The sequence below is a fragment of the Siphateles boraxobius genome, unplaced genomic scaffold (genome assembly GCF_051911475.1).
Source record: "Siphateles boraxobius isolate OS27281-9 unplaced genomic scaffold, OSU_SipBor_1 5, whole genome shotgun sequence".
Lineage (NCBI taxonomy): Eukaryota > Metazoa > Chordata > Actinopteri > Cypriniformes > Leuciscidae > Siphateles > Siphateles boraxobius.
In genome coordinates this window covers 2947045-2959883 of record NW_027509141.1, presented here as the reverse complement: position 1 = coordinate 2959883, position 12839 = coordinate 2947045, and the positions used below count along the sequence as shown (strand labels likewise).

Here is a 12839-nt window from a genome sequence, read left to right as displayed (position 1 = left end):
GAGATTTAAAGTGTAATTTTTGAAGAGTGCACATGTGTGACATGCTCTAGTACGTAAGTATGATTGAATGATGTGATTGAATGTCTATGATTGAATCTGGAAATAAAGCAAAATAAATAAAAAAATGAGAAATAGTCCTCAGATGTCATGTCCGTAATTTATAGCAAAACATCTATCATTAATTCGATCTCAAACAGATTAATTAAAAGAAGTTATTACTCCACCACCTGCGTGACATCGTGGTTGAACGAGCAATTTACAACAATATGGTTTCGGGAAATAGTCGTTACTAGCTAGTTGGTTTCTTCAACGATGCATCGTACTATGGTAGTTAAGCAGCGAGTTATGTCGTTGTATGGGAAACGCACCCCAGGTTAGTTCCTGTCTATATAAAGCTCCTCCTTCTGAAAAGCACACTGTGCTCTGATTGGTTGGCTGGAGCTTTGTGTTGTGATTGGTTGAGCGCTTCAAGCGTGTTTGGGAAATGTCCCGCCCCTTACCATAACCACCAGTTTAACACAATACTAACTAACTCAACCACGCCCTGCCCCTTTATTCTGCATATTAATTATTTAAATGAGGAATATTGTGACATGTTTGTTCCTGGAAGAAACTCAAGACTACAATAGATGCGTTTCAGAGAGTTCAGAAACACTGACACTGATATAGAGAAATGATTTGGCTCATTAAAATAAAATGTTTTTTTATGGACCCTTACATTTTGAGATTCGTCGAATAAAGGCATTTACATGCTCTTCACTAGAGGAGTAACGGCTCCAAATATTATTTACATCTAGTGCCCCATTTATGCTATTTTAAAGGTCTCCTACAACAGGTTTACATGCATCACAGGTCAAAAAACACTTTAATTTCCTCATAATATCCATTGCAGAATCAGCTCTTTTCTCTCCGTGTCTGAAACGGTTTGATCAAGGATTCAGTCTCTCTAAACTAGAGGCCGACCGATATATCGGCGAGCCGATATTATCGGCCGATATTAGGCATTTTCATAACTATCGGTATCGGCATTTAAAATGGCCGATAAATTAATATTTAGAAAAATGCGGCGTGCGGTGATTCATGTAAGGGTGGCGCTGCCAATAAACCACCTAAAAGCTGTCAAAAAGAACTGGCAAAAGCAATTATATGAATACATCAAATATAGCAAGGAGACATTTTAATTGTTTATTAATAACAAGTGTTTTCAGTCATTGTGGGCTGCAAAGATGAAGTTGACGATGCAGACTAGCGATCTTTGAACGCGCCAGAGAGAAATGCACATTTCATACGGATTATATAAGCAGAGAGCAGTCTTGTCGTTTTCAATTGTTCTGTTTAAAAGTAGACATTTCTATATAGATATTTCTTAGGTCTATACGCTGAGTTTCGGTTTATTTATGAGACGAGTTGCAGTTCACTCACCGGCGCCTCCGTGTCGAGATTATCTATTGTCCACTATATTTACTTCTTATTTATTAAATTCCAGGCAATTGGTTGATGAAAAATTGATTAAAATTAAGATACAATTAATACAAAACGAAATTTACTTTAATGAAAGGCTTTGTGCTTTCTGTTCGAGGTCTCTGTGAATGTTTTAAAGCACTTTAGTGCCGCTTTCAGAGCGGTCATGTCCATAGCATTGTTTTTTCCTCATAAATGCAAACTCGAAAAATGAAATGAATATTTTATGTTCTGTTGAGAGCCAACGCTTCTTCATCCGGTGGGTAGTAGCCTATTACTTTTGATTTGCGTCGTGTAATTCACAGAATTGATTTCTCTGCTACCAGCCTCTGTCACGTATTGTGTGAGCTTGTGACTATAGCAAGCGTAGGCCTACAGCTGAGAAGTCCTGATTATATTGTCTGCTATATTTATTTTCCAGGCAATTAATTGATGAAACATTGACAGTAAACTGATGCCTCGTTCTGCTTTGTAACGGGCGCTTTCTCGTATCTATGGTAAACAGCTGTTGCGACGTGAGCAATAACGGCCGCGTCCGGTGTAGACAGTGTTAAAGCTCATTCTGCCTATAACACTACGCTACAACATCAAGCAATATTCCAATCATTTATTTAATTATTACACTTTATATAGGGCCATTTTGCATTAAGAGTATAGTTTCACGGTACATTTTGCTTAAGTATTTAAAATAGTATAAAAGTACTGTACATATGTAATTAAAAATGTTTTCGTTATGATATTATTGATTTTACTTTAGTAAAAAGATCTGATTTGTTCCTCCACTGGTAGAGATTAGAGGAATTAAGAATAAAAATAGAAGATAATAAGGTTTTGTTAGTGACACTTTTAATATATTTATTGAAGTTGTTTTATATAACGTGACTAAATTAAAAGACAAAGTCGTTAGTGAAGATTATGCAACAGTATTTAGAATATAATATAATATAACATGCAATGCAACTAGTTTGGTTACAGCTCAAATGTATCATTCACATTCTATCATTCACCCTGCCTCCAGATATGTATCTGTCACACAAGTGTTTGATCACCACATTTGAGTGATCATTGCGAAACGTTTATATATTTATTCTGTTTAAATACTGTGTATTCTATATACAGTACCCATCAAAAGTTTGTACACACCAATAGGAAAGTGTGTCCAAACTTTTGACTGGTACTATAATACACATAAATAATATTGCTACTGTACACAAATAATATCGGCCGATATATCGGTATCAGGCTGTATTTATCGGTATCGGCCCCCAAAAATCCATATCGGTCGGGCTCTACTCTAAACCCCGCCACTCTGAGAGCTACTCTGCTCTGATTGGTCAGACAGCCCAGTATGTTGTGATTGGTCGACCATGTCAGAAACCAACGTTCATTAGCATATCAGAATTTCAGCTCTTGATACACAGTGATACGAACAGTAACGATGGCGTTGGTTTTATCGTATCAATCTCATCAAAGTGGATTTGCTTTGTCAGCAGAAAACAGCGTCTTCTCCACATGGACAACACGAACCAAACTCTTCCAGTCTCAGATAAACTACAGTGTTTGAGGGTCAAAGTAGACATTGTTCACCGCAGCCGATGAAGAACATAGACTGACATTATCCAAATCTGTTACAAACCAACTGAGATTCAGCAGGAAATGAGACTGGAATTACTGACGATTCGTTTCAGGCAGCTCAGAGTCTTTTGCTTCTTTGAAACAATCTTTATTGTATTAAGAACTATATATAAATAAAGGTGACTTGACTTTTGGGAGACAATAACTAAATGCAGACCTTTTACATTCACAGCTATATCACACACTACATGAAAGGTAATATATGAAATATGCATAAAAGGGGCACTTTAAATTATTTGTGAAATTAGTACGTAGTAAGATGGTCAATTGCAATTGTCTTATTATTCTCCATTTTAGAAAGATTTGGAGATATCTGGGAAGTGAAAGATACAGGATTTGAGATGTACACAAAATTATGTATGAAAATGCTCGAGAGCAGATTTCTTTTACAATACACCAAAACTTATGCATCAATTCGGATGACATCATTACACACACCATATATCTGTAAAAGGCCAATTGGATGGAGACAGCAAATCTCACCAACGTTTTTGTTGTTGTTGTTGTTGCTGCACATTTTCACTTTGTTGATAACAGAATGGTCCAAAAAGTGGATGGAAACCTGGCCATAGTTATTTTGCTGTGCCCAAAACAAGTCCATGTGTTGTATGTGATATGTTGGTTTGATCGCAGCACCTTCTCGTTCAACTCTCCATTAGCAGCTCACAGCTGGAGAAAAAACAAGTCAAACACTGAATCATTGCTCTAGCCGGCGGACACACAATCAAACAGGACTGGGAAAGTCTGGAGTCACGGACTGTTCCTTTGTGGGAACACAATAAACTCATTCTTTCATAAGACTTTTGGCTTTCACAGCAAGAGAATCGAGCAAAGAAAGATCTGCGTATCTGTTTATTCTTCTGTTGCCACAAACACCAACTGGATGAAGGATAATTATGATAATTGCAAACTCTCGACCAAAATGCCTCCTGAAAGAATTTTGGCTTCCTTTTGCTGAAGTGAAAAAGTTTGTCTGTCTGAAACTACAATCAAAACCAGATTCACTCTATATCCTTTAGCTTTATTTACTCTTATTTTAGGCACAGACGTGGTTTTGAACAATATTGAGTTTTATAGATTCATTTGTAGAGTCTAGCCCTTTATAAGTATATTATCCATTTGTTTTTACTTTTTAATGTCAAATTTAAACATTATATGGAGGACCTCAAAATGTAGTCATGTTGCATTTATTTAGTTAATTCCAGTTAATTCAATAAAAGACTCAATCTTACCTTTAGCTAACTGGATAAAAAACAAAACAATTACAAGTTTATAAAAAGCAAATAATATACATAAGACAAATCCTCTACTTGCAAACATACTTTTCTCTAAAGGCAGGATATTTGTATAGTAAGTTGTAACATGTAGGAATGCTTTAGTTTATGTGGTAATAAATGTTTTATTGAAATTGGTAAAGTACTAAATTAATCTGGGCTTTCAGGCACTCATATTATTTCACTGCTGACTATGAAAAATAGTTGAAATATCAGCCAGGAATGTTGTGCGTCAAATATTGTAACCATCTGACAGAGTTATATAGAAAATTAATATAAAAGGGTTTCATTTCATCAGCATTCATGCACTTTTATGCATTTACAATATTTAATCTTTTTGTCTTTAAGTGCTAAATGCTTTTTTCGTACCATGTGGTTTTCATTACACTGGCTAAGAACCGGTTATGCAATTAAAGCCAGGAGTAAATCTAGCATTAAAAAACACATTTCAGTTCTTGCGTCCCTGGACCATTTATGGTATTGGTTGAACAAACAAACAATGAATCATTTGCTTCCAAATACTCCCCCTATTACCCCCCCCCCCCCCCCCCCCCTGTTTTTCATGGTTGTTATGTCTGGATATCATTTAATCATGACTATCACGCACATTTGGATATTGCCTGTAGACATGGTGCAAAATAGATGGATAACGAGTTATTTCCACATGTGAAGCTTTTCGTCAGATGATTCTGGTCAATGCTTAGTCTGTGAGAAACTCAATCTCAGATGATTTATTAATTTGGTAAGTCACGTTATGAGTGTGCCCTTTTCTCTGCCAAACTGGCACAGGACTGAGAACACAAGGAGAATAAATAGCGGAGGAAATGAGGTTAATGACGGAGAGCAGACTGAGCAAATAAACCAATAATCAGAGAACAAGAAGGATGGGGTTAAGACTATAGACACCGGAGCACATGGCACAAGAGACAAACAAAACCAAGCCAATGTGCTTCCACAAAATATGCAGACTGCATGTCCACACTAAACATGACAACATGAAAGCATGCGGTGGATGAAAACACGAGCCGTGTGCTACATAGCACACAACAACACAAGAACACCTGGCCAATGTAAAACAAACCAGACACTCAACATAAACACACAAGACAGCGAGAGATGGCGGCATCCAATAGAAGGGGTGAAGGTCTCTGCGCATTACTGTCTTATCTGCGTGGCAAAGTAATTTAGTTCCAATTAAACTTATCTGACTACTTTTCATCACGACCTCGAATTTAGGTTAGAATGCCAATTGGTTAATGGTCATTTTTATAATATTTTAGCAGCACATTTTATTATTCTCATATTCTCATATTTATTATAACTCTTTACTTATATTTTATCCATTCATATTAGTTTGCTATGTCGCTCAGAGGTCCTCACACCTTCTGTTTAACATGGGTCTCACGATCACAAGCTCGTTAGTTTCGGTCACTAAACAGAGGTAACTGGCTATACCTGAGATCGGTCGCATTCACGCTTACACAATCAAAGATACTTTGGTATAGCCCCCGTGATTTTGCATACACTTGAATTTAAATAACGTTTCCTTCAGGCAGAGGTATGGCCACTACTACACATATAAACAGACCAACATTACTTTTCTTATAATAGCTTTGGATTGGCCATGCCATGGTTTCCCACGTACACTTATCTAAAGTAACATTAAATTAAAACAGAGGTAAGACACACCCAGATTTAGATTGGTCAATCAGCATTTTTGCTGTTCTAAATGGAAATTCACTTCTTTCTTTGCAAACCAAGTACACTTGAATTAGTGCCAAATATAAGTCGTCACTAATCTGACGCAGACTTGCGGTAACATACGAATCTATTTATCATACGAATCCGTTTAATCTACTTGGGAAAACAATTTCAGACTCAGTCAGAATAAATTATTATTACAATCTATTATGTCAGGTAAATGTATCATGCCAATTTCATAATCAGTTCAAATATGATAAATACAAAACATCAAATGCTCTGGAATAAAAAGAGAAGATGCGAACCTGACATTATAAAATACATGATGCGTAGGGCCTGCATACACTCTGCATCACGGGCTAATTTGAGCTACAAATCGCACTGAGCCCTCTTTAACATCTCCCTAAATACTCAGACCAAGGCAGAAACCTCTTTTCAAATGTAAACATGAGTTCACACTGGGAATTTACATTAATCACCGTCCCAGACTTACTGGGGACAGACATTGATTTACATGGGGGCACACCCACAGCAGTGAACAAGATCTCTCGAAACTCTCCACACCTTTTTGGTTTACTTCTGTGGGAATGAGACCTTTGTACCAGTCGCACTGAGACATTTCAAATGATACCAAACATGTATAATACTGTATGATAATTGTTCATATTAAACCATATAGATTTTTGGGTGAATTCAGGTAGGGATGGGTGAAGGGAATGATGTGTAAATGGAGGTGATCAACTCAAGTGTGATCTTGTCTAGAATGGGAATGGTAATATAGCAAGAGCTTAAATGTTAATTTCCTTTGTTTTCTGAAAGAGTAGCCCTCTCTTCCAGTTCTCCCAGTTTCTCCAGTCATACAAAACTGAACACAGAGACGGAACCAAACTGGACCAAAGTACCAGGATCTGAACTCCATGCTTTGCATATACAACATATCACACAACCCGAAAGAGTGTCAGAGTTCAGTCAACAAACCAAGAATAAACCAGACCGAAGTGACCGAACCCTGACAATATAACATGCACTGGTGCACTGGACTGTTGATTTAAAAATGTAGTTGTGTTCACTAATATTTTTCCTAGAATTTGAATTAAATCGTATTTTGGAAACATTTGGGGTTTTTTTCCCATTTATTTTGTTTTTCAGTTATATTAAAAGTTCAAGGAAATCCACTTCTAACAAGTTTTTTACTTCAATGATGTTAGCAGGGTTTGAAATTAACACCCACTAAATGCAGGTAAAAATCAACTGTGGCGGCTAACTCTGTCAGATAGTCAACTCTAGCCAATTTGGTGTGTTACTTATAATGTTTACTCACTTTGCTAGGGAAGTTCGTGTAAGCCAAATCTGCTCAGGTTTAGTGCAAATATATGAGTCATCATGATATAATAAATACAGCGTATTGTGCAGAATCTGCGTATACCTGGCTTACTTGAACAAACACGTCACTACGAAACAAATAACGGCGCACTTGTTCATTTGCATTGAAGCAATAGCGAAGATTAAAGCATTTGGTTAATACAAAAGACATTTTTATTTTCCAAAAATCTTTTTATGTTCTTTGTACCGTATTGATCAGTCCACCTAAAATAAATGTTTGGTGATGAGGATGAAAGAGGAAGAGAGGAGATGGCTGGATTTTTTTTGATTAAGTAATGAATGTATGAAATCCAAATTTTATTTATTTATTTATTTATTTTTTGGTTAGTAGAAGTTCTGAATGGCCAGTAACTTAAACATTTAGTAGCCAAGTTAATTTGAAACCCTGGATGTTTGACACCTCAATATTGACAAAATTATTAGGATTTAATTATTAAAGCACAAGCAGCCCTAAACCATGAGACAAATTCCAAGACCATTTTATCTTTTTTTTCTACAAAAATATAGCAGCTAAAATGTTTTTAAATGTTTTCCGTCTGCAGACGTTGGGTCAGTGGAAGGCTTGGCATATCATAGAGCTTGGGACGCTTTATACTGGACCAGTTACACCACGTCCACCATCACCCGTCACACTGTAGACCAGAGCCGCTGGGGCGCTTTCGACCGGGACATCGTCGTCACCATGTCAGGAGATGACCACCCTCGAGCATTCGTCCTGGATGAATGTCAGAAGTGAGATTTTTCTGTCCAATTTCTTCATTTTTCAACATACAAAACAGTTTTCATTAACCGTTCCCTTTTGGAAGTGGGGTCATGTTGCATTCAGGATGGCATTAGTAAGACATGAAGTTAATATTGCACTCAACAGTTGTCATTGACTCCCATTCCTCTGCTGTTCACCAGCTTGATGTTTTGGACGAACTGGAACGAGCAGTCTCCCAGCATCATGCGTGCTCAGCTGTCTGGTGCCAATGTCCTTGTGATCATCGGCAGTGACATTCGCACTCCTAATGGACTCGCCATTGACCATCGTGCGGAGAAGCTCTATTTCTCGGATGCTACGCTTGATAAGATCGAGCGTTGCGAGTATGACGGCACCCACCGTTATGTAAGTTGGAACCTGCACCCATGAGTGTCCAATTTTGTTTAATTTAGGCAAGACACTACAGGTAAACACTGTTTTTTTATGCACTGGCCGATTTGGGGCTATTTGGTTTCTCATAACGTACTGTTTTAGATTAGTAGGAAGAAAAACTCCAAAATACATTTTAAGTGTTTATTTTATTGCTATTTATCTTTTTGCATCTGTAGATTACAATTACAATACATAAGTTTAAAGACCATGAGTTTTGAGTCAGAAATCTCCACCTAAGTACAGCACAATCTACAATTTTATTCCTATCTACTGTATATCCTGAAGGGTCTTATTCTGAGGGAAACTTGTAATATATTTTTTCTTTTCAATTCTTAACGTAATCAATGATGTGGGGAAGTATGGTAATATCTAATAGTTTTCTGCTGTGACTGATTTAGAACAGTTGGTTGAAAATAACAGATTCAAAATTACGATTCAATTTTGCTGACCTCAATACTGTCTATTTCAGTTTTATGAATTGACTTGATTAGACATGCTTTTTGATTATTAAAAATGAATTAAAATTCAGAAAAATTGTAGGTGTAATTTGTTTATATTAGTTATTAGCAATAAAAAAATACTTCTGCAATTATTAATCTTAGTTAATGTTAATTCCAAGATTTACTAATACATTATTAAAATCAAAAGTTACTCCAAGTATCTGTTTATATTATTTAATGAACCTGAGCTGACATGAACTAACAATGAACATTTTATTTGTATTAACTAAGATTAAAAAAGAAGAATAAATGTAACAAAGAAGAATAATTGCAGGAAATGTGTTGCACATTGTTAGGTAATATTTTAATATTGCTTTAACTAATGTTAACTAATGGGATTTTATTGTAAAGTGTTCAGTGTTCAACAGAATGTTTGCCCTAAATGGTTGTTTTCTTCGATTACTTCATAATTCCACTCAGAAAGTGAAGAAGAATCAGTCCATTTAGTATTAAAATGTTAAAATAATAATTAATAATGATGATTAAAATATTATAATTTATCGCAATTATTTCTTTGGCAATAAATTGACTAACACAAATTGTTATTGTGTTCAACTTCAAAATGGAAAAAGTTTAAAATGTCAGCATTTCTGCTCTGTATATATTGTGACTCCTGTAGGTGGTTCTGAAGAATGAGCCAGTGCATCCCTTCGGTCTGGCAGTGTATGGTGACCACATCTTCTGGACCGACTGGGTGCGCAGAGCTGTCCTCAGAGCCGATAAATATGTTGGTGGAGAAATGAAGGTGTTAAGAGCTGATATCCCACAACAGCCAATGGGGATCGTCGCTGTGGCCAACGACACAAATAGCTGTGAGTGAACGAGCGTAATGGCAGCACGGTCAAGAGTGCTTTAAAGCAAGTGTGTGAGAGAGCGATTGCCTTACAGTGTCCTGTCATCTCAACCGCGTAATTATGTGCCAAAAGTAATCAGTGATTGTCACAGAACCGAGAAGAACTCTATAACACTGGGGAATGACATCGTCACACACAATCAATATCTATCATCTTGCTGCTCTAGGTGTGATAGAAGCAATTCTCAAGCACTCAAACCCCCAAAAACAACATCTCTGAAGAGCCCTATTTACTGTCCTCCCAACCAAAATGTTAACCGGGCCAAAACTGAAAAATAGCAAATAATAGATTTGAAAAAAAACAAAAAAATTATCAGCTAAGATATTTCTTCCATGAAATACCCTGTATTTCTTGGAAATATGAAGTAAAATTAAAACAGGCTGATAATTCTGATGTCCTGTCTTAACATACTCTAATATTATGAACTCTCTGTCCAAACCCATCCGTAAAATCTGTTGAAATTAAACTGCAGTCGACTCTTTCCAAATTATAACTATGAGCTCATCATCATGTAATCATACATATTTACAGATTTAAAGAATTAAGCAGACCTGCCCTATTGAATAACAGTGAACTGAACTACATCAGTATGTAATGGTTGTTAGCCAATCATAACAGAGGTCTTAAAGATACAGTAAAGTAGCGAGAACAGCCTATTTAACTGAGAATCACAGAGTTGGTATAAAATGGCCATGAAAAATTAAATTATAAGACGCATGATTTCACACATTGTGCACCCTTCAGCCAATTAGATAGCATAGCCTTCATATAATAGGACTTATAGTTAAGCCCTATTCAGATGGTAATTGTTTCTCATGAGAACGTAAGGTATTTTCAGCATTTACAGGGTCTAGTCTCTGATTTTATTGCTGTCCGAATCCAGAATTCCAGTAAACAGGAAACTATAAAGAACCCCTGAATCACAACAGTGCTGGCTTCTGTGCCTTCAGCAAGCGCTCTGTGTGGATCATTGTCTGAAAAGTGTTTTTGTTACTATATAATGACGAGCGAACAGCATTATTGGAAGTGTGTTCATCCCTGCACTCGATATCTTATGGGTGGGGATACACACCAACTATGTGTTATTTGTTTGGGAGTGCAGCATGCCCTGTCAGCTCTCGAGGGGGCTGATTGTAAGCATCGTGGGTGTTTACCATTAAGAACACTGCGCTCCCGCCGATCGTTCTTCGAGGAGGGCGGTTCGGTTCACGCTCCCCACGTCTAGGGTCCCGCTTCTGCCGAGGCAGAGCGGCGACTTCAGACGTTGGGTTCGCAAATGGATCTGACAGGTGGGATTTGAGACTGGCCCAGCCCTATCTCAGCCTTCACCTATCAGATCCAGTGCCTCAGTTCAGGGTTTGGAAGCACGCTCTGCATTTTCTACCGCCCTGGCTGAGGCCCCGGTACTGCAACTATCCAGTTCTGAGGAGCTGGATGTTGTTAGTATCGGTACAGGAGATACTGAAGACTCGTCACTTCAGTCACCTGCATGTGAGGAGCTAGTGGAGGTGCTCACTGGTGCTGTAGAAAAGTTAAGCATAGAGTGGCCAGCTGATTAACAAGAGTCAAGGCAGAAAAGTAAACTTGATAAACGCTTTCTGCCTTCCCTTACGCAGCCTCCAGTTCAGGGTTTAAAGTTCAGGGTGCTTGCCGTTTTTTCCAGACCTCCACACCGAGGTGTCGAAGTCCTGAAAAAAGCCGGATTCATACCGTATATTTAGTCCACAAAAGTCCACATATTCGAACATTTATGGGTCTAAACAGCATGGTTATGAGCCGATGCCTAGGGTTGAAGAGACGCTTGCGAGCCATCTCTCCCCCGATTCAGCATCGTCTTTTAAAGCTTCATTGTCCCATAGAAGGATGGCGGGGTTGCGTCCAATTTTAGATCTGCACCTGTTAAATCGCTCAGTAGGGAAGTTTAAATTCAAAATGTTCACTTTCAAGCAGATCGTGTCACAAATCAGATCCGAGGACTGATTTGTCACGATAGATCTAAAGGACACGTCAACACAACACAGGAAGTTCCTGAGGTTCGCTTTCGGGGGCGAAGCGTACCAATATCGTGTTCTTCTGTTCGGTCTAGCTTTATCTCCCCGCACGTTCCCGAAATGTATGGATGCAGCTCATGCTCCACTGCGACTCCAGGGCATCCACATTATGAACTGTATTGACGATTGGTTGATTCTAGCTCAATCGGAGCATCAGGTGGTCTGGCATCGAGGTGTCGTTCTCGCTCACATCAAGAAGTTGGGGTTGAGATTGAATGCCAAGAAAAGTGTGCTATCTTCGCTACAGAGGACCACTTTTTTGGGTGTGGTATGGGATTCGACGACGATGCAGGCACGCCTGTCTCCTGCTCGTATTGATTCGATTCTCTCAGCTGTGAAACAAGTGAAGCTAGGCCAGCCGCTCACTGAAAAGCAGTTTCAGAGACTGTTAGGTCTGATGGCTGCAGCATCTAACATACCTTACGCCTGTTGTACATGAGACCGTTGCAATGGTGGCTCAGGACCAAGGGGTTCTCCCGAGGGGAAATAGCGCTCCGCACAATCAAGGTCACGCAGCGCTGCCTACGTGCCTTAGTCATGTGGAAAGAACCTTGGTTCCTGTCCCAAGGGCCCATGTTGGGAGCTCCCTGTCGTCACGTCACGCTAACGACGGATTCTGCCATCACGGGTTGTGGGACGATCATGAGTGGTCGCCCAGCCCAAGGTCTGTGGCAGGCCCATCATCTCTCGTGGCATATAAATTGTCTAGAAATGTTAGCGCCGGTCCAGGCCCTGAAACACATCCTCCCAGACCAGAGGGGCCATCATGTGCTTGTTTGATCAGACAACACATCTGTGGTCTCTTACATAAACCATCAGGGGGGTCAGCGATTGCGCCCCTTATA

General features: G+C 38.6%; 1 protein-coding gene across 4 annotated transcripts in view; it reads left to right on the top strand.

Moving 5' to 3' along the window:
• lrp1aa (low density lipoprotein receptor-related protein 1Aa) overlaps positions 1–12839 on the top strand; it is a 264759-nt gene that overhangs the window by 172121 nt on the left and 79799 nt on the right. For all 4 annotated transcript variants that reach the window (XM_077204508.1, XM_077204507.1, XM_077204510.1 and 1 more), the window contains exons 42-44: positions 7997–8186; positions 8358–8562; positions 9709–9901. In XM_077204508.1, coding sequence (XP_077060623.1) covers positions 7997–8186; positions 8358–8562; positions 9709–9901 — 588 coding nt within the window. The remainder of the gene's footprint in view (positions 1–7996; positions 8187–8357; positions 8563–9708; positions 9902–12839) is intronic.